Source organism: Tursiops truncatus, chromosome 8 (assembly GCF_011762595.2).
Source record: "Tursiops truncatus isolate mTurTru1 chromosome 8, mTurTru1.mat.Y, whole genome shotgun sequence".
NCBI lineage: Eukaryota > Metazoa > Chordata > Mammalia > Artiodactyla > Delphinidae > Tursiops > Tursiops truncatus.
In genome coordinates this window covers 83,546,025-83,568,937 of record NC_047041.1, presented here as the reverse complement: position 1 = coordinate 83,568,937, position 22,913 = coordinate 83,546,025, and the positions used below count along the sequence as shown (strand labels likewise).

The following is a 22,913-nucleotide window of genomic DNA, read 5'->3' as shown; positions in this document are numbered from 1 at the left end:
GAGGTCATCAGGGTGCGGCCTAATCTATACGACTGGTGCCCTTATAAGAAGAGAAAACTGGGTTTCCCTGGTGGCGCAGTGGTTGAGAGTCCGCCTGCCGATGCAGGGGACATGGGTTCGTGCCCCAGTCCGGGAAGATCCCACATGCCACGGAGCGGCTGGGCCCGTAAGCCATGGCCGCTGAGCCTGCGTGTCCGGAGCCTGTGCTCCGCAGCGGGAGAGGCCACAACAGGGAGAGGCCCGCGTACCGCAAAAAAAAAAAAAAGAAGAGAAAACTAAGACACAGACATACACAGAGAGAAGATGGCCATCTACAAGCCAATGAGAGAGACCCCAGAAGAAAACAACCCAAGTGACACCTTGATTTTAGACTTCCAGCCTCTACAGCTATGAGAAAATAAATTCCTGTTGTTGAAGCTCCCCCAGCCTGGGGTACGTTGTTACGGCAGCTCTAGCAGACTAACACCCTTCCGTCCCTCCCCTTGAAACTGAGGAGGACCCTGTGGGGCTCCTGGGCATGGAAGCCTTTCTGTCCCCCCTTTCTTGTAGGCAAGACTCCAGCCTCCATGACCCTCCCTGGGTTCCAAAGGGCGGATTCGAACAGTTGCTACTCAAGGGAGAAGCAGCCAAGAGACCACCTGAGATTGAAGGGACCAGAGAAGCTCATCAAGATTAGGAGACCGACCACCTGAGATGAGAGTAAAGGCATGCAGACCCTGCACACACACCCTAATCTTATCAGCAACCCCACCCTTGAACTATTGCTATAAAACTCTTCATCAAATCCTCCTGGGTTGGGACACAAAGTTTTTCAAGGCAGGAGCTTGCTGTGTTCCACTTTGCCTGGCAAAGCAACGAAGCTATCCTTTTCTACTTCACCCAAAACTCCGTCTCTGAGATTCAGTGTGTCACCAGTTACAGAGAAGCTGAGCTTTTTTTTTTTTTTGCGGTACGCGGGCCTCTGACTGTTGTGGCCTCTCCCGTTGGGGAGCACAGGCTCCGGATGCGCAGGCTCAGCGGCCATGGCTCACGGGCCCAGCCGCTCCGAGGCATGTGGGATCTTCCCGGACCGGGGCACGAACCCGTGTCCCCTGCATCGGCAGGCGGACTCTCAGCCACTGCACCACCTGGGAAGCCCAAGAAGCTGAGCTTTTGGCATCACCCTTTATGGCCCGGCTGGTCACTTTTCCTGCTACAAGCATCTGTCCTCTCTCTCCGCTTCCAATCCTTGCTTCTCTAATTTTCAGAGCTACTGTCTGGCTTTTGAAAAACACAAGCAAAAATTTTTTGCTGTTTCATAAATCTCAGCTGGGAAATGTCAAGGAAGAAAAAAGGAAACTGCCACCCAAACACCCTTTTACTTCCATCCACCCTCACTGTCAGGACACGCCCGGGCTCCACCAGGATCAGCGCGGGCGTACTGGGGAGAGAGAAAAATGCATGCCTGGCATTCCTCTGACTTTCATTTGGGTTTTGTAAAGCAGTGCAGAAAGTCCTACGGTCTTTAAATGATCTTTAAACAAATAGACAACCATTCACATGGACATGCCCCAGACGTCCACAGCTTAATGCCGCACCTTTTGATGGGTACACATTTTGCGAAGAGGAAGCTCCTGGGTGGGACTTTCAACGTAGCTGTTCTGAATTGGTTATTTAACCCTCATCTTCAGCATGCTGTCTTTTCCTATCTCGGCTTACTCCACCCACTTCTGGTCCTAGGGAAGTAATTCCTTGGTGTATAAGACAGGACCCAAGAAAAGATGCCAATTCTATCACTGAATGGCATGCAGTTTTTAAAAATAAACCAAACTTTCCAAAATATAGCAGAGGGAGGAACACTCCCAAACTCATTCTACAAGGCCACCATCACCCTGATACCAAAACCAGACAAAGATGTCACAAAGAAAGAAAACTACAGGCCAATATCACTGATGAACATAGATGCACAAACCTCAACAAAATACTAGCAAACAAAATCCAGCAGCACATTAAAAGGATCATACACCATGATCAAGTGGGGTTTATCCCAGGAATTCAAGGATTCTTCAATATATGGAAATCAATTAAATGTGATAAACCATATTCACAAATGGAAGGATAAAAACCATATGATCATCTCAATAGATGCAGAAAAAGCTTTTGACAAAATTCAACACACATTTATGATAAAAACTCTCCAGAAAGTAGGCATAGACGGAACTTACCTCAACATAATAAAGGCCATATATGACAAACCCACAGCCAACATCATCCTCAATGGTGAAAAACTGAAACCATTTCTTTAAGATCAGGAACAAGACAAGGGTGCCCACTCTCACCACTACTATTCAACATAGTTTTGGAAGTTTTATCCACAGCAATCAGAGAAGAAAAAGCAACAAAAGGAATCCAAATCAGAAAAGAAGTAAAGCTGTCATTGTTTGCAGATGACATGATACTATACATAGAGAATCCTAAAGATGCTACCAGAAAACTACTAAAGCTAATCAATGAATTCGGTAAAGTAGCAGGATACAAAATTAATGCACAGAAATCTCTTGCATTCCTAAACACTAATGATGAAAAATCTGAAAGAGAAATTAAGGAAACACTCCCATTTACCATTGCAACAAAAAGAATAAAATACCTAGGAATAAACCTACCTAAGGAGACAAAAGACCTGTATACAGAAAACTATGACACTGATGAAAGAAATTAAAGAGAATACAAACAGATGGAGAGATATACCGTGTTCCTGGATTGGAAGAATCAACATTGTGAAAATAACTCTACTACCCAAAGCAATCTACAGATTCAGTGCAATCCCTATCAAACTATCAATGGCATTTTTCACAGAAACAGAACAAAAATTTTCACAATTTGTATGGAAACACAAAAGACCCCAAAGAGCCAAAGCAATCTTGAGAAAGAAAAATGGAGCTGCAGGAATCAGGCTCCTGGACTTCAGACTATAGTACAAAGCTACAGTAATCAGGACAGTATGGTACTGCCCCCAAAACAGAAATATAGATCCATGGAACAGGATAGAAAGCCCAGAGATAAACCCACACACCTATGGTCACTTTGTTTTTAGTAAAGGAGGCAAGAATATACTCTGGAAAAAAGATAGCCTCTTCAATAAATGGTGCTGGGAAAACTGGACAGCTACATGTAAAAGACTGAAATCAGAACACTCCCTAACACCATACACAAAAATAAATTCAAAATGGATTAAAGACCTAAATGTAAAGCCAGACACTATCAAACTCTTAGAGGAAAACATAGGTAGAACACTCTATAACATAAATCACAGCAAGATCCTGTTTGACCCACCTCCTAGAGAAATGGAAATAAAAACAAAAATAAACAAATGGGACCTAATGAAACTTAAAAGCTTTTGCTCAGCAAAGGAAACCATAAACAAGACGAAAAGACAACCCTCAGAATGGGAGAAAATATTTACAAATGAAGCAACTGACAAAGGATTAATCTCCAAAATTTACAAGCAGCTCATGCAGCTTAATATCAAAAAAACAAACAACCCAATCCAAAAATGGGCAGAAGACCTAAACAGACATTTCTCCAAAAAAGATATACAGATTGCCAACAGTCACATGAAAGGATGCTCAACATCACTAATCTTTAAAGAAATGCAAATCAAAACCACAATGAGCGGTGCTTCCCTGGTGGTGCAGTGGTTGAGAGTCCGCCTGCCGATGCAGGGGACACGGGTTCTTGCCCTGGTCTGGAAAGATCCCACATGTCGCGGAGCGGCTGGGCCCGTGAGCCATGGCCGCTGAGCCTGCACATCCAGAGCCTGTGCTCCGCAACGGGAGAGGCCGCAACAGTGAGAGGCCCGCATACTGAAAATAAAACAAAAAAAACCCCAAAAAACCACAATGAGGTATCACCTCACACCAGTCTGAATGGCCATCATCAAAAAATCTAGAAACAATAAATGCTGGAGAGGGTGTGGAGAAAAGGGAACCCTCTTGCACTGTTGGTGGGAACGTAAATTGATACAGCCACTATGGAGAACAGTATGGAGGTTCCTTAAAAAACTAAAAATAGAACTACCATACGACCCAGCAATCCCACTACTGGGCATATACCCTAAGAAAACCAAAATTCAAATAGAGACATGTACCACAATGTCCACTGCAGCACTATTTACAATAGCCAGGACATGGAAGCAACCTAAATGTCCATTGACAGGTGAATGGATAAAGAAGATGTGGCACATATATACAATGGAATATTACTCAGCCATAAAAAGAAACAAAATTGAGTTATTTGTAGTGAGGTGGATGGGCCTAGAGTCTGTCATACAAAGTGAAGTGAGTCAGAAAGAGAAAAACAAGTACAGTATGCTAATACATATATATGGAATCTAAAAAAAAAAAAATGGTTCTGAAGAACCTAGGGGCAGGACAGGAATAAAGATGCAGACGTAGAGAATGTACTTGAGGACACTGGGAGGGGGAAGGGTAAGCTGGGACGAAGCGAGAGACCGGCATGGACATATATACACTACCAAATGTAAAATAGATAGCTAGTGGGAAGCAGCCACATAGCACAGGGAGATCAGCTCGGTGCTTTGTGACCACCTAGAGGGGTGGGATAGGGAGGGTGGGAGGGAGACGCAAGAGGGAGGGGATAGGCATATATGTATATGTATAGCTGATTCACTTTGTTATACAGCAGAAACTAACACAACATTGTAAAGCAATTATACTCCAATAAAGATGTTAAAAAAAAAGAGAGAGAGAGAGAAAGAAAGAAAGAGAGAGAGAGAGAGAAAGAAAGAAAGAAAGAAAGAAAGAAAGAAAGAAAGAAAGAAAGAAAGAAAGAAAGAGGAAGGAAGGAAGGAAGGAAGGAAGGAAGGAAGGAAGGAGGGAAGGAAGGAAGGAAGGAAAGAAGGAAGGAAGGAAGGAAGGAAGGAAGGGAGGAAGAAACCGGATAGGGTGAAAGGGGAAATGAAAGAAGAGATTACCTGTAATTACCCAGTAGTCTCTGGTTGTTTCTGATATATCAAGGTTGGGGTATTCCAGTGCTAAAACAAACAAGAAACACACCAAATTACTTTCACAGGTTTTATATGTAAATATTGTTCAGAGAAATAGACATAGCTGACAAAATACCAAGCAGCTAAATCCTGCTTTATCATTCTTGGGAATTCCAGGACATACAGACTGAAACTTGCTATTCAGAAAACTAAAATACTCAGTAAAGGGCTTTTGGGTGTCTGCTTTTGGTTTCTCCATCAAAACCTTCTTAAGTGAAACACTTCCATTGTCAAGACCTACAGGTAGAACCTATCTTAACAATAGCTTTCTCTTTAAAAATTATCCAACCATCACAACACTTTTAGGAATAATTATTTCTTGAATGGATTTTTGCAGTGTCAAGGACTAAGTTTTATAGCCAAATGTAACAGTACCATTTCTTTACAGGTGTGGTGACCATCAGAGTTAATACATGTAAAAGGCTTAGCATAGTACCTGGCACATAGTAAGTACTCAATAAATCATAGTTGTGTTATTGTTATTATTCTCAGAATATCAAGATGATGAAAAAAGAAATTCTTCATGTGCTGCCAGGTGACGTAATGCCATCTTTAATGACATCATCTTTTCCACAAAATCCAGAAGCATCTTTCCCTAGTATATGGAAAGTCACAAAAGCTTGCCATTAAACAAACATTAAAAAAAACTCTGAGTGTCTACTATGTGCTATTAAGTACATTCACACACATTATCTCACTTAGCTACCATATATAAAAGAAGGAAATAGAAACAATTTTGCTAATACATGTTTAAAAAAATAACTTGCCCAGTGACCTTTAGAAATGTACCAATGATTAAATTTAAGAGCATAGATCTTTACTTCCTTTGGCTACCAAGTAAATGTTTGGGTACAAAATGTAGGCTGCATCGTCTTCAAAGTCTATGACTGCTGAATGGTAATGAGGATTATGTAACTGAAGCATTAGAGGAAGATGAGGCCACAAGCCTACGGGGACTTCATTAAGTGAAGTCACGATGCTGACTGCACATGAGTTGCATCATAATATCTATAGCCCGGGCAAGGGCTGTAGGCCCAGGAACATCTGCTGATGGCAGAAGTGGAGGAAACCATAGCAACCCAGATTGCCACAAGGACAGATGCTATACCAGGCAGTGTTATAAGCTCAGAAGGCAGACTGCTTGGGTTCAAACCCCAGGTTCCACGTCTCGCTAGCTATGTCAGAGTAGGCATCTTGTTAAAACTCTTGGAGTTTCAGTTTTCCCATCTGCAAAATGGGGTTAATTCTGCACCTACCTTATAGGGTAGTTGTGAGGATTAAATGAGATATGAGATAAGTGAAGGGTAAAAAGCACCTACTGCTTTTTTCAACGTGTAATAAAGTTTTCATCAATTCAATCCCCATTGATCACATATTTCAGTTGTGATATAATGACAAAAGAGGTAGCATGTGGCCTGGCACCATGGAGGTTTGCTAAACAGACAAGGCCCCGGAGAAGGTGGCAGAGTCCCTGTAGGACGTGGACATACTCACGTTCGGCGATGGTGAGCGGCGGGTAGGTGAGGTAGAACCCCACCAGCTCAGCGGAGAGCTGGCGGAGGAGGCTGCTGGCCACGGTGCCGTTGAGGAAGGAGCTTCGGTTGCCCACCACGTACACCAAGGTGACTGTCTGGGAGGCGTTGGACGTGCTCACCATCTGAATCGACACAGGAGGAAAGGGGAGGGAGACATGCCAAATAAGATGAGGGTCTGTTTCATGGAGGCCGTGGGAGGAGAAGTTTAAGGAGAAGTTGAGGTTAGGAATGAAAGGGAGGTGGGAAGAGAGCAAGGAAGAGATAAGAATAACAGTAGTTGTCACTTACGGATTGCTTGCTTACATGCCAGACATCATGTTAAGGGCACATGATCTCATTTAATCCTCACCGCAACCCTAGGAGGTGTATCCTGTTATGACTCCCTTTTACAGAGGAGGAAACTGAAGCCCAGAATGATCAAGGGACTTGCCCAAGGTCACACAGCTAATAAGTGACGGAGACAGGATTCCAACCCAGGCAGCCTGACTTCGGGTTTTAACCACTGGTGTGTGTATCTTTTCCAGGGGCTAAATGGTCTCAGGCTACTTTCATGGTTCTGAAAATACACAATAGAGCATAGGAATGGTAAATTTAAGGAGGACTCAACTGCTCAGACAGAGAAAGCCTGAGTCAAACTTATGGGGGTTTTAAAGTTGAAAGGACAGGGAATGCACACCGTCCATCATCAACCTAGTCATGGACAGCGTGACCGAACCTGATGACAAAAAGAATTCAGAAATAGAAAACAGCTTCTTTAGAGAGAGATTCCATTTCCTTGTGGTCTATTAATTCAATGTAAAACATGTTAATATTACTATGAGATGGTGTGGTTTTCTTCTCGAATCTTGTCTAAGTCAGTTTTTTAGTTATGAGGAAATGAGACTTTTATAGGTCAATGTATACATAAAAATATCCCACAGATGAGCTTTGAAAAACAGATGCAGTAGGAAGGCATTCCACCTGGTGAGACACTCTTTATGGGCTTCTGTGCTGGCGTCTGCCCCTTCCCCCTCCAGATCCATTTGCCACCCTGCCCTCATTCTGCTCAGTGCCCCCAGAGGCAGACCCCTGTGGACCACATCAATGGGCTCCTTAGCCCCCTGGCTTCAGCTACAGGGAGCTCAGGAGGATGTGGGAGAGAAGGAGGAGAGTGAGGTCAGAGTTGGTGTCAGGGACTCCCTCCCGTGGGGTCACAGCTCACGCTGGGCAGCTCTGGCTTCAGGCTTCCCACAACTGCTGGCTCCTCTCACCGCATCAGCCCCAACTGTCACAGCCTTGGCAGCTGCACTGTCCCTGTGGTTTCCCTAGAGCCCGCCCACACTTCTACAAAGTCCATTTCATTGGACTTTCCTCAAATTAACTTCATTTGAATGTGTCCTCTCTTTCTGCCGGAAACTGATACCCAGTCTGTCCCAGACCTTTGTGTGCTCAGACATAAATATCTCTGCAACGTTCCTTTTAAACCTTACTTTGAAGAAGACCGTCAAGAATAGCTTCTTCATGTTATTTCGAACTTGTTCCCATAAGTGGAAGTTCCTTTTAAATTCTCTAACACAGTAGCGAGAGTCCCATGATTAACGACATACGGAGTCAACTTTTCTGGTCAACTATTACTTCCTTTCCAACAGTATTTCTGGAATGTGGTTTAGCCACAGATATTCATGCCTCTCCCAAGGTACCAAGAAAAAAGGCACTTCTTTCTGAATAATTCAAAAGACCTCACTGCACTGTCACCTATAAAAATAATAACTAAAATAACTTTGCAACCTTTATCTCTATTCTGAACACTCTATTTTTTTGCTTTTCAACAAAACTAAATCTCACTGGATCCCAAAGAGCTTGCAATATGGTATCTCTGTACATACTACACTCGACCAGGTAAGTTATACATTTTTTCAGATAGAATTTTTTTATTGAGGAGACATCATTGACATACAACATTATATTAGTTTCATACTTTTTTGTGGTAAAATACACATTACATTTTAATCATTTAAGGTGCACAGTTCAGTGGCATTAAGTACATTCGCATTATTGTGCAACTATCACCACCATCCATCTCCAAAACTTTTTCATCACCCCAAACTGAAACTCTGTACCTACTAAATAACGCCCCATTTCTTCCTCTTCCTAGCTCCTGGAAACCACCATTCTATTTTCTCTCTCTATTAATTTGACAAAACTAAATACTTTTTATAAGTGGAATCATACAGTAGTTGTCCTTTTGTGACTGGCTTCTTTCACTTAGCATGATGTCCTCAAGGTACATTCATGTTGTAGCCTGTGCCAGAATTTCCCTCCTTTTTAAGGATGAATAATATTCCATCGCATGTATATACCACATTGACTTATCCATTCACCCATGGATGGACACTTAGGTTGCTTCCACCTTTTGGTTGTTGTGAATAATGCTGCTATGAACACCGGTGTTCCAATATCTGTTCAAGTCCCTGGTTTAAATTCTATTGGGTATATATCCAGAAATTGAATTGCTGGACCACATGGTAATTCTATGTTTTTTTGAGGGAATGCCATACTGTTTTCCACAGCAGCTGCACCATTTGACACGTCCACCAGCAGTGCACAAGAGTCCCAATTTCTCCTTATCAATGCTTATTATTCTCTATTTTTTTATATAATAGCCATCCTCAATAGGTGTGAGTGGTATTTCATGGTTTTTATTTGCATTTCCCTAATGATTAGTCATGTCGAGCATCATTTCATGTGCTTATTGGCTACCTGTATATCGTCTTTGGAGAAATGTCTATTCAAGTCCTTTGCCCATTTCTTACTTGGGTTGTTTGGTTTTTTTCTTGCTGAGCTGTAGGAGTTCTTTACATATTCTAGATATTAACCCCCTATAGATACATGATTGGCAAATATTTTCTCCCATTCTGTGGGTTGCCTTTTGATTATGTCCTTTGAGCCACAAAAGTTTTTAATTTTGATGACATCTAACTTATTTATTTTTTCCTTTGTTACCTGTGCTTTTGGTGTCATATCAACAAATCACTGCCAAATCCAATGTCATGAAGCTTTTTTCCCCCATTTTCTTCTAAGAGTCCTACAGTTTTAGCTCCTACATTTAGGTCTTTGATCCGTTTTGAGTTAACTTTTGTATACAGTGTTAGGTGAGGATCCAACTTCATTCTTTTGCTTGTGGAGATCCAGTTTCCTAGTAGTATTGGTTGAAAAGACTGTCCCTTCCCCCCCCAAATGGTCTCATCAAAAATCATTTGACCATACATGTAAGGGTTTATTTCTGGGCTCTCTATTCTGTTCCATTGGTCCATATGTCTGTCTTTATGCTAGTACCATACTGCTTTGATTACCATAGTTTTGCACTCAGTTTTGAAATCAGGAAGTGTGAGACCTCCAACTTTGTTTTCCTCTTTCAAGATTGTTTCGGCTATTTGGGGTCCCTTGATATTTCAGGTGAATTTTAGGATGGATTTTTCTATTTCTGCAAAAAACATCACTGGAATTTTGATAGGGATTGCATAGGGATCATTCTGGGTAGTATTTGACATCATAACAATACTAAGTCTTCCAATTCATGAGCACAGAATGTCTTTCCATTTATTTGTGTTTTCTTTACTGTACTCTTTTTTTTTTTCTTATAGCTAAGAAAAGTGTGACCATTCTTGGGGGCTGCTTAACAACAACTTCATAAATAAGAAGAGATCCACAGGCCTGAAACCAAGGTCATATCACTGCTCCTTGATAGTCATGCCTTGTGCCTTGCAGGGGATACTTTCCCATTACCCCTCTACTCTTAGACTCGTATGGGTTCTGACCGTATCTCTTACTTCCCATTCACTCATGCCATGATTTATTTGGCTAATTAGACCCACAACGCTGACAGAATGGAAAGCTGTTGTTTTCATTCTTAGTATCCATTCTCCCTTCTTCCTTGTCAGCACCACAATTCTCCTTGGGGAAACACCTCCTCCTCTCCAATCAGTTCATGTGCTTTGGTTGCAGTTGTCCCACTCAGGTTCCAGGAGTGGGCATCTCAGCCAGACTTAGTTGACTGGGATATTTCATATCCTTGACCACAGTTACTGGTCCAGAAATGGGCACGTGATCCAAGAGGGTTCAATGAAAACTAATCCAGGATTTTGACTGGAATGACACAAAAAAGGCACTCTGGATCCATGAGACTGTAAGTAATAAGGATGAGGCAAACCTGGAGGTGCCAGGGGCCTGAGGATGATGCCGCCCAGAGCAAGGCAAGCCAACAGACGAAGAGAGAACTTCATGAAGAAATCATGTAAGCACCTGGATCCAACTGCTCCTGAAGTAAGGAGCTGTAGACCTTGCGGTTACATGACCCAATCACTTCCTCTTTTTTGCATAAGCCTGTGAGCTTGGATTCTGTTGCTTATAATCAAAAAGTCCTAACTGAGTCTACTATACTCTAGCCCCTAATATCAATGCTATACAAGTATAAAATAATTAAGTCACTTTTTTGATGAATCTCTGAACAAATTAAATATTTGCATGGTCTTATTCCACAAAAGATCCAAGGTGCCCCACAAATTACATTTAATACAATAAAATGGTAATTTATTAATTATAAAACCAGGTCCTGAAAAAACAGATTAAAGACAACCCTGGGGCTTCCCTGGTGGCGCAGTGGTTGAGAGTCTGCCTGCCGATGCAGGGGACGTGGGTTCGTGCCCCGGTCCGGGAAGATCCCACATGCCGTGGAGCGGCTGGGCCCGTGAGCCATGGCCGCTGAGCCTACACATCTGGAGCCTGTGCTCCGCAACGGGAGAGGCCACAACAGTGAGAAGCCCGCGTACCGCAAAAAAAAAAAAAAAAAAGACAACCCTGGGGTGATGATTAACATGTAGCAATCTATGCATGATATAGGGGCCTAGAGGGTTACTAAATCCACACAAGAACTTTGGCTCTGGGCTTCCTGCCAGCCAAGGCAAAAAGTGAAAGAGGGTTAATAAAACAATTCACCCAAAGCTGTGGATAGGTTCAAGAACATCTAAAATCTATTTAGATGCAATTATCTAATTGCCCATTGTAGTCTTTCCCAAGGAATGTTTGTTACTTGCTTTATAAAGTTTCATCTCACGGCCCCTGACTATCATACGACAACACAAGAGAGGATTCTTAAGGCCAAGGGCAGCTTATTTATCTTGGTGTCCCTTCCAGTGCCTGATAAAGAGAAGCTAGTCGATAAGTCTGTGCTTCTTGAATATAATTAGAATATGTTCCACTGCCAAGCTCCAATAAGACTCATGTACCTGTGAGGATCATAAATGCAAACAGAAAGAAAAAGGAGCTGAGTCACACTCCTTACATAAATCTTATGTCTGTGACATGTTTTTAGATCTTAGTCTAATATGAACCAGATCATAATGAGATACTTCCATATATACTTTGGGTGAATCTAGAAAAGGACAACTGCTCATTCAAATTAAAATTATGCTTTTCACATCATATTGGCTTTGCTGATAATTCACTTATGCTAAATGTCAATTTTAAAACCACTGAGCCTGCGCGTCCGGAGCCTGTGCTCCACAATGGAAGAGGCCACAACAGTGAGAGGCCTGCGTACCGCAAAAAAAAATAAAATAAATAATAATAATAATAAATGTATTAGAAAGGCTTAAGGAAGCTTCAAGTCTTCCCAAGAAAGGCTTGGGAAAATAAATATTAAATCCCAAATCACAGCAGGTACACAGTATCACAGCATCTCCCTTGTCATGACCACCACACCCCAGACATCCTCATCATTGCCAGGCCTGACTCAACTCGGTGGCCCCAAAGTGGCACCTTCTCCTGTTGATATCACATGCCCGAAGTACAAAGTTACATTTACACCAGGCAGCTTTGAAATGCGGGACCAAATCACTTCTTGCCAACATTTGTGTTCCGGTTGGCCTCTGTCAACTACACAGCTGAAGCACCCTCCTCCTTACCTGAATCGTCAGGTTGCTTTTAGTATTCAGAACTTTCCTCTGGGCGTCCTGGAAGGCCCTCTGTAGCCTGTGTTCCATCGTCTGAGCAAACTTGCAGGACCGTATGTTGTCCGACTGGCTCACAAACTGTAGCACTAGAATGAGAGTAATAAATCAGTGCTCACCAAAGCTCTGTGTCTTAGTTCCTTGAACTTAATAGCAGTCATGATATAAAACGGCATGATTTTACATCAGAGAAATCAGGCAAATAAGGACAGTTGCAATTTTGGAAGTGGCTCCTAAAATGATTTATAACATAGAAGAATTAAAAGCGGGATCTAACCTGAGATTCCCTCCAATGCAAAGGATTTTGTGATTTCATTTGATTGGCATACGGAGACATCTGCTCCAAAACAACAGAATGGCTTAAGAGTGATCATGTCTTCTATTTCTTTGCAGGGGAAAAAAACAATCAATTGGCCTGCATGACTAAGTTGTTTGAGTCTTTCAATTTCAATGGTTCCTCTACTCTTGTGGTTTACAAACCACAGATCAGAGTCACCAGGGAGTTTGAAAGAAAGATTCCAAGGCCTAAGCTCAGAGATTCTGATTCAGGGGCATCTGGAACATGTTGCTGCAAAGCACAGATTTTATGGACGCTCAACTCTCCTCAGTAACCACTGCTAATACAGGAAAAAAAAATACAGTATATGATGCTCACAAGTATGATATACTCATAATTATATAAATTGGGAAGAAAGACTCCTGTGAAGGAATATTTCTAATGAGTCCAGGTTGGAAAAGTTTAGGCTGCTGTGCAGGGAACTTGGACATTTGATTAGCAAGGCCCTTGGAGGAAGGTACACAATGACTCTAAGAAATAACAGAGCAGCCAGTGATGGAGTTTTCAAACAGGTGTCCTCTTGGTACCACCGCGGATCCCAGAACGGATAGGAATCCTTTCCTTCTGAGTTACTTGCCTGTTTTCAGCTGCAAGTAGCCTGCAGGCTGGGGAGTCCACGGGGAGGCAAGTACTGCCACAGACTGCAAGGCTGGGATGTGTTGCTTCAGATCTGCAGTGACATTGCTGATCCCATAAACGCCCAGCGTTTCAATCACTGCAGCAGGCAAGTAGACCAGCCTCCCTTTGGTAGCATAATAACCAACAGTGACGTTGTGAGAATGTTCCAGCATGTCCACCTACAAAACAAACGGACCCACAGAACTCAGTGTTCATTTCCATGGTACTTTAAGTTCTTCTTGGTGTTTCTTAGAACCACAACTGTTACTCAGCATGGCTAAGTAATAGGACACTCCCATTTGCCAAATATTCTAACAATCCCATAAGCCTATGGGGATTGTCAAGTCTCAAAATACAAGAATACAACAAAATATAGTTTATATTGAACCTACGGATATAGGATTCAATCTATATTTAATTTAATTCTGGAATAGAATTAAATGTGTGGGGTTTTTTAAATTATTATTCTTTAAGTGCCCAGTATAATCCTGTGAGCATTGATTAGCACCCAAGAAGGCAGGCAGGAGACGGCAGGCAAAAGAGATTTCCAGGGAATGGAATGCTGGGAAAAACAGCTGTATCCTATTTCTCATCATTTATAAACATTAAAAGGCAGAAGTGATAGATTAAGTGGAGGCCCTTCAGGACAGGGGTCAGGTAGTAAATGAGGTGAATTCCTTTCTTTAGAAGCTGAGAGAAGAACTGTTCAGACTTCACTCCATTCTTAGCTTGTGACTGGTTCAAGACCAAGGCAGGGATGGGCCATGGAGAGTTTCTCTTACAGCTGAGTCCTAAGGGATATTGATGATCTGAGCTCATTCTGACCCAACTGGAAGATTCTGAGACTTTCGATTTTATTCTTACTTTGTTTTGTTTTCTTAGTGTTTTATATCAGCAGTTCAGGGTGTTTTTAACACCTGCTTTCCTCCCCCTTATTCTTGCATTTCCATTAGGAGTGTCATGTGTATTTGCCAAAGAAACCAAGACAATTGATTTTGCAGCAGGCTGGGTATGCCTTTGCTTCCTCCACACTGTGTGCTCCCCAGCACGTTGTTACCTAAAGGCAGTGTTCAAGGTGACTTTAGGTGACTTTCTGGATGGAACATGGACTCAGCACCAAATGCCACCAAGTCACCCAGCAAGGAAGTTACTCCCATTCCAACCCTTCCAATTACCTCAAGGAGCAGGTCTCAGTTTGAGGATAATTGACTTTTAACACCTCTCTAATCCTTGCTAACCATATTTTTAAACAAAGGAACACCAGGCCCAGCCTTAATGCCTTCTGTAAGCAACAATGTCTAGCTTGAATTTAACAGACTGTTTCCATTATTTTCATTTTTATTTTTATCTTTTAAAAGTTTTGGCCACACCGCTCAGCTTGCAATATCTCAGTTCCCTGACCAGGGATTGAACCTGGGCCATGGAAGTGAAGGTGCAAATCCTAACCACTAGACCACCAGGGAACTCCCTATTCTCCTTTTTATGATTACCTTTTATTTGTGGCAAATGATCCTGATTGCCATTTATGGTGGTAATATCAAACATCCTTTCAACAGAAACGTGTTTAAGTGTTTTTTTTTTAAATTTTTTGGAGTATAGTCAATTTAAAATGTTGTGTTAGTTTCAGGTGTACAGCAAAGTGAATCAATTATACATATACATATATCCACTCTTTTTAAATTCTTTCCCATATAGGTCACTACAGAGTATTGAGAAGAGTTCCCTGTGCTAGACAACAGGTCCTTATTAGTTATCTATTTTATATACAGTAGTGTGTGTATGTCAATCCCAATCTTAAGTGTTTTTTAAATAAAAGCTGATTTTAAAAAAAACTAACAGGTACTAATTGTCACAGCGGTCTGTGATGATATGCAAAAAAGGCAAAAGCTGTGAGAAAATTTGCAAACAACCAAAGTTTAGTGAAAACTGTCTCAGGTAACCACATGGAAGCACTCACATTTTCAAATAAAGTTTCTGGTGCAGAAACCACAGATGCCTCTCGTGGAGAGCATTTCTTCTTTTTTTTTTTTTTTCAGAATTACATAAAAGAGATTAACCATGACCAATAAACTGTGTACCCAATCTCCTTCCTAGTCCTTCATGTGGTGGTGGGGAAGGACCCCTAATCTGAATGCAGCTGGGGCACAAAGCATCAAAGGAGGAAGCGACAGCAATATTTTTTAGTGATGTAAAGGGTTGTCCATTGACTGCCAATCACACTTACTGCTTGAAAACTTGGAATCAAACCAAAAGGGTGTAAAGCAAGGCTTCCATCACTTAGATATGCCATCAAAATCAGCTAGTGGCTGTTAAATAGTTCTTGGCATTAAAGTGTTTAGAGAAAAAAAATGTTTACTACCCTATCTGCTGCTGGCAATTCAAGCAAAGGTGGACTCAGTTGACAAGTCAGAGTAATTTTTAAATGTCCAGAAATAAATCACTAATTGTTCACAATGGTGAGGAAGATAAAGGAAAAACACAATGGATGATTTCTGCAAAATTACACTGACACAATTAAATACTTTCCCCAAACAACAGGATAATGGGACAATTTAAAACAGAACCTCCAGGCTTAAAAAAAAAAAAAAAAAACTAGACATAAGGCAATTATCCTCAATTTTCCATCTCAGAATTTGACCTTCTCCAGCTACCATGCATTAGCTATTTGCCCAAATGATGAAAGATCCTACTTCTGTTGTGGCTATGGTACCCAGGTAGGAGGAAAACAATCTAAACAGACTCTGGACCCAAGAGGAAGAGATAGATGAGCCTGGTTACAAAAGCAGGGGGCTTACATGAGCCAAGACGTCATTCTGGTGAAATGCCTTCCGCAATGCCTGTGTGAGCCCTCTGGCTACATTAAACTTCAAGGCTTCACTGATCTGCACCCTCCTTTGGGTCAGAAAGAGAACTGTGGGGCGAAACAGAAGCATGCAATCAGCATAAGGCAGCAGACCTCCTAATTAATGAGCCCTCCTCTCCTCCCCAGCTACCCACCACCTCCTACAGGCTCTGAGCAAAGCTAGTGGGCACAGGTCCAACCAATGGGGCAGCAGCTCCGTTGGTCCCGCTCAAGTCCTAAGGAGAGAAGGCCCCAGCCATTCGTGTGGCCCTAGTGGAGAGAGAGCTAGCATGCTGGTGGTACTTCACTTCTGACCAACGCTGCCTCTGACCCTGAAAGCCAGGCTAAGCCTTGCCTGCCCCTGACCGGTCTGCATGCAAGGAAATTCCTGGAACAGCATCCCTGAGAACCTCCTTAACTGCAGGCCCTGCATCCTAAAACAGCCTAAATCAACCCTGCATCGGGAGGTGCAGTCCTCGCCCCACAAGCAGGACAGAGACAGGAATGCAGACCTGGCATGGACAAGAGGCATTTGTGATTGAACATGACAGGTGCTAGGTGAATGGAAGCCTAGGATGTGGTTGGAGGCCCTTGGAGGAGGATCCAGCTCTGACTTGGGCAAGCGGGTGGGGATCAGGGAAAGTTTCCGGGAGGAACTGTCGCTTCCACTGAGTCTTGGAGGATGATGGGCGTGAACCAGGCCCAGGCCGGAGGGACTGCCCCCTGCCACTCCCAGCAGAGGGAAGACCAAGTGCAAAGGCACAGGGGAGAGAAGTGAATATTTCAGCCTACAATATCAGGCTCGGTCCTGGGGCAGCGGGCAATGAAGGGTTTAAAGCAAAGGCATGTATTTTAGGAGGCTCTCTGGATTCCAGACTGGAGAACAGATTGGAGGGTGGGGGAAGTCTGCAGGCAGAGAGAGAAATCTGGCTGTGGTTTCAGAAATTTAGGTGAGCGATGGTGACGGTGTGAACCAGGGAAGCGGCAGTGAGGGTGGAGGGAAGAGGTATTTAGGAGGTAGAACTGGAAGGAACCGGTCGTTGACTGGGGGTGGCTGGGGTGAAGGGAGGTTGTGAAGAAGAGGGAGGGGAGAATGTTCCAGATTTCTGCACCTAGGTGGCTGGGATGTGGAAAACCAGATGGTATAACTGCTTGAGAAACTGAAAAAGATACTGTGCTTTCTGCTCTGCCTAGTTTCACAATTTCCCATTTTAGAATAAGACACGTCTCAAGAGATAATTTCATTTAATTCTTTGCGGGGTGAAGAGGAAGGCGGGACATGAGCATTCAACACTGGCATGTTCTTTCAAATAACGTGTCTAATGCTTTTTATAGCAGACATTGCCACACTATTAAAAGCATCCTGTGCCTTCCTGGCCCGTCTGCTGCAACTCAGAGGCGGGGGCTAAAAAAGACAGCATCTACGCGACTTTTTCAAGAAGGTCTCCTTTTTAACATCAGAAGAAATCTTGGGCGCCAACATAATGTACGGTAGCTGTACTGTTAGTATCTGCTGGTTGAGAAAATACATGACAGAAAGCCCTTCCCAAGATTCTGCATTTTACCGATCACATCATTCACGCGTGTGAGACATCACCGAGGTCTCTACACGCAAACTTTGGTGTACATTTGTTGTCTCAGACTCGCTGGCAGAACTGGTTTCCCAGGAGCCTCTGATATCAGGATGGATCCCAGGACTAGAATCCATGTCACATGATGCTCCTCTGCTCTGTCACCCGATAAAGATCAGGGCTTCTCAACCTCGGCATTACCGGTGTTTTGGGTTGGATCGTTCTTTGTCGCCTGACTGTCCCGTGCACTGTAGGACGTTTAGCAGCATCCCCGGTCTATAACTCACTAGATGCCCGTAACACCCTCCCTACCCTCCAAGTTGTAGACACCCAAAAACATCTCCAGACATGGCCAAATGTCCCCTGGTGGCTGGGCAGGGGGGCAAAATCGCTCCCTGGTTGAGAACCACTGATCTCAAAGAAATCTAATAATTCCGCTACACCTCTGAGGCCACGATGCACTTGCTGCTTTCAAGTCAAATCAGGACAGTGGACTCTTACCTGTCTTCACCAGGAGCTTACTGGACATCTGACACTCCAGGTTGGATGCCATTTTGCCAGTTGTGACCATGGCCATGGACACAGAGGGAAGAGCGACGTCTGTGTTTTCTGCTGACAAAGGCGGCATCCGGGTGGCCCTTACTGGTGCAGTGATGGACGTCAAGGCTGCCGTGATTGTCAGCGGGCGTGCGGTGGACACCTTGGGCGTGTCTGGGTTGGTGGGGTTCAGGAAGCCCGTGTACATGGCTTGTGGTTTCCTGGGGAGGTGTGTTGTGGACAACAGGCCAGAGGCAGTGCCCGTGTTCCCTTGCATGGCCATGGGAGTGCTCACGGTGTGTGCTGTTCTTGCAAACATGTAGGTCGGCGTGAACGAGAAGGCTGGATGGGCTGCCCCTGGTGTCACCTTTGGGCCAGATGCTGCGTTGCTTGTGACGTTTTTAGCTACAGCAGTGGTCCAGCTGCTCTTGACTAATCCCGAGGCCACGGCCGAAGGGCTGCTGCCGGCGCCCTTAGCAACCAGGGCTGCAGACAGCACCAGTGGACTTGGTTTCCGAAGAAACAACATGGTTGCTGTTGTTGGTTCTGCCTTGGGCGACACCGAGGAGTCCACTGCAAAGAGAGAAAAGCGAAGTTTGTCATTGGTCCGGAATGCACACACCACTGTGGGAATGAATGGATGTAACTTATGGATTTGCTGGGGTGAAAAGTCTCTGAGCACTGGAATTTAGGCAAAACAGCTTTAGGTTCGTTAAGTCGATTAACCATAATGAGAATGCCACTTAGAGCAAAGCTATGGTTGGAAATAAGGACACTTAAATTCTGAATACTTTCCAAAAAATCAAGTCGGCAGAAGATCAGGGGCCTGACTATCTGGACTGCTAACTCATTCACCATCCTGGAATCAGGTATATCTGCTCCTTCTGAGCAAAGCTGTGTATCTCTGTTGAGCTTGAAGATGCTTTGGCCCCAGAAGCAGTCACACCTATTTTGGGGGAGGGGGTACCAGGAAACAAACTACCTGCATTAGTGGCTGCACCTGTCCACTTCTCGGGGCGCTGAGAAGCCGGCAGTGCTTTGGATGGGGTCCTGAATAAGGCACTGGTTGATAGAGGAGGAGATTCAGCAGTAGAGTGATATCTCGGGATACTCTGGAACGGTGGGGAAGCATTTATCACTGGAGGTGGATAGATGTTGCCGGAAATTTGGAAACTTGTATCCGTTCCATCTGAAAGCATTTCCCATAAGCTAGCTGTGGAAGTTAGACTTGGAGAGGTCAGCACAGGAGAGTGTGTTGGATGGGCAGGCAGCCGTAGATGGGGATGAGACACAGAAGGTTGACTTATGGATGGGTCATCTTCAACCTCAGCTGTTTGAAAGTCTCTGGAATAGTTGTTAGTGTTTATAGACAAGAAGTCTGTATGGTTTCCAACCATGGTAACGTCTGACTGTTGGACGAGCTGGTTACTGCTTGTACCAGAGACTGGATCCTGAATGCTAAAGCCTTCTGCAGTCGCTAAATGCCCAACATTATCTTTGAAATCCCGAGATTTTATTGTACTGGCAGCAGAATTTAAACCACCGGGAGGAGCAGTTGAAGCTGAGTGAGTTTCCCAACTTGTGGAGTTAATTGTGTGCCCGTTCACATCATAATTTGTTTGCTGCAGCAAGCCAGATATCATTGGTTCTGTTGAACGGGATCCAGTTTCTGCTGCAAGAGAATGCCAGAAAACATCTGTGATTGCCGGCTTCTTCATGTCTCCCATTGTTGAGAAATCATAGACCTCACTGGAGGAGGGAAATGCTGTCACCTGTTTGGAAGCTGAAACTGGCAACTCAGAATGGTCCGTCACAACTGTGTAAGTATCTGGCTTGGTGTTGGAAGAGCTATGAGATGGGGAAACAGTCTGGGTGGCTCGTGCGAAGGGGATGGAAGATGGAGATAATTCTGAAGGAAGGAGGTTTGTTCTTGGTGGTGTAATGTCTGAAGAAACCCGATCAGTGCTAAAATCAGAGGTGACTCCACTTACAGTGTGAAGACTTGGCCTCTCTTTACTTGAAACGGTCTGGAGAGCAACTGTCAAATTTGCCTTTTTGTTTTTCTTTAAAACAGCTGTTCCGCTACCTTCTTTCTGCAGGGGAAATGTCCAAGTCGTGGAAGGAAGATTAGGAAATGTGCTTGAGAGGAGCAGGTCTGCAGCTGCAGTAGGAGAGGGTCCATAATTGCCTGCTTCTTGAGGAGTTGGCACTGGGGGCATGGCGGATGGAAAGGCATGATTCCCTGCCAGCTGGAGGAAAGAAGGCATGGAGGGGAAGTCCGCCACTGCGCCATTTGATGGGGATGTGAGAACCTCCCCAGAAAGGATTTCTTGCCCTCGGCTGGCTGGGGTGAGAGGCAGAGAAGGCACCAAAGGGGAGGATGTGTGTTCTGCTGAAAGGGTGGGCCCTCTGGAATTCTCTGGAGCTGCTGACAAGTGCAGGGGGTGAGCGGAGTCCTTTGCAGTAGCAGGGGCTGCCTTTCGGCTGATCAGTCCCACTGCCACCGATTCTGCAGCCTGGACAGCTGAAGACACAGCCTCATGGGTCGCGGTGCTCTTAAAGGCTGGCAGAGACACCCCATTACGTGCTCTTTCAGCCACCTCAGCTTCAATTGGCTGGGTGGATGCAGGACTTGGCGCCCCTTCCAACACCGATGATGAGGGTGTTCCACCTGGAAGCTGAAGAAGACTTCCGGGAGCTAGGGGAGGGAGAGACGGATGGGCCAGGTCGGCCACAGAGCTCGGAAACTCAGGTGTGTGAGAGACTGCTGAGTCAGGACCCTCTGCTGGGCTTGAGGATCCAGGAAAACCTAGACGAGGGACGCCTATTAAATCCTGCGCATTTCTGGATGGAGTGTGGTTCATTTCCTCAGCAAATGGGTTTAGGGGATTAGCTATGCTCTGCCTTGAGGATGAGTCAGTTGGAGCTGTTTGGGGGAATAAAAGCACTTTGATGGGTTGCTCTGCTGGCTTAGAAAAGATGATGGAATGAGGTGAGGCAGGAGCCAATGAAGAAGGTGAAGATGAGGGGAGAGCGTCTGCCCTCAGGGAATGTAGTTCTGCCATGGAAGGAGTCCCTACCCACGGTGGCCGGGATGGGAGGCCAGCACGGGAGGACGCCACTGGTGGGAGAGGGGACAGTGTGGGAAGCATGCTGGTGTGAGGCAAACCTGACACGGCGGCTGCTTCTTTTCCCCCTGGAGGTCTTGGTTGGACCAGGGCCTCCGTAGAATCCTTGGAAGGCTCGAGGGAGGTGCTATGTCCACTGCCTTGGTAAGGGGAAGGAGAGAAGTCCCTGTGGGCCCGAGCTTGGCGCTGTGTCTTGGGTGGAGGCGTCTGGGCAGACTGCGGCCAGCTCGTGTTGTCAGGGGACCGTCCCGGCACAGGCTTCATTCTGTCCACCGCTGAGGAAGACTGAACTTCGGACAAAGGCCATGTTGGTGAAATCGGTAACAATTTCCCATGAGGAAATGACACCGGGGTTGGGGTGACAGTGATCTGTAGATTGTCCCTTCCTGTGAAACAAAGGATCAAGCAGTCAGGCATCGGCTCACCATAGGTCCTGGAGAGAAGGGTAGGCCAGACAGGCACCGCTCGGACCTCACAGAGCTTCCACCGCATCACAGAAGACTCATTAAACACATTCAAATGATAACTTAGGTAATTACAAATACATAGATGCTGCAGCTAACCTACAGGGCAGGGTTGGTGAGAACTGGTCTCTGATGAAGTGACGTTTAAGCAAAGATGTGGAAGATACTTGTGTATTTTAAATCTCTTTTCTGTTCCACCTACAAGGGTTGGACTGTGAAACTCACAACCTGGAAAATCAAAGATGAACATGGCTCCCTGCCATGGCCACGGACACCAAAATAAATCCCATCCAATAATCCAAAATGCAAAGGGAAAGGACTGTCTATCTGAATGCAAATCTTTTTTATTTCAGACCCTAGGGCATCTCAAGCACAATAACTGAGGTTGCCTGTGTTTGGGAACATGGCACCAAGGAGACATATTTATTTTGTTGGATGTAAAAGGATTCCTGATGCTATCGTTCACACCATGTCAAACAGCAAAGGGGATTTCTTTCAAATTAGGCTATTTCTGTGAGAAACACTATTCACATCCCATCTAGGACCAGAGACACCTCTCATGAGGCCTGGTGTCATTCCCAGCACCTGCAGAGAAACCAGAACTGTCAGCACTAATGAGCAAAACTGCAGGCAGAAAGGCGAGGAGACGGGGCCAAATGGTGGCTCCGCAGGAAAGGAGGCAAGGAAATAACTGATCAGAAAGCCGGGAATTCCATGCTTGGGAAGAGAAACGACATCCTGCTTGAGGATCCTCTGATCCCCCTTTCCACAGTGGTCCCGATGGTGTTGATGACCCCCCAGAGGTGGCTAAGTGCCCTTAAATGGTATTTTAAATTAAAAATAACAAAGA

General features: G+C 44.5%; 1 protein-coding gene across 1 annotated transcript in view; it reads right to left on the bottom strand.

Moving 5' to 3' along the window:
* KIAA1549L (KIAA1549 like) overlaps window positions 1-22,913 on the bottom strand; it is a 284,536-nt gene that overhangs the window by 113,727 nt on the left and 147,896 nt on the right. The window contains exons 2-8 of the mRNA XM_073808743.1: window positions 19,454-21,985; window positions 18,436-19,044; window positions 16,317-16,432; window positions 13,481-13,700; window positions 12,522-12,655; window positions 6,539-6,701; window positions 4,973-5,032 (exon numbers count right to left, since the gene is read on the bottom strand). Of these exons, the coding sequence (XP_073664844.1) occupies window positions 4,973-5,032; window positions 6,539-6,701; window positions 12,522-12,655; window positions 13,481-13,700; window positions 16,317-16,432; window positions 18,436-19,044; window positions 19,454-21,985 (3,834 nt within the window). The remainder of the gene's footprint in view (window positions 1-4,972; window positions 5,033-6,538; window positions 6,702-12,521; window positions 12,656-13,480; window positions 13,701-16,316; window positions 16,433-18,435; window positions 19,045-19,453; window positions 21,986-22,913) is intronic.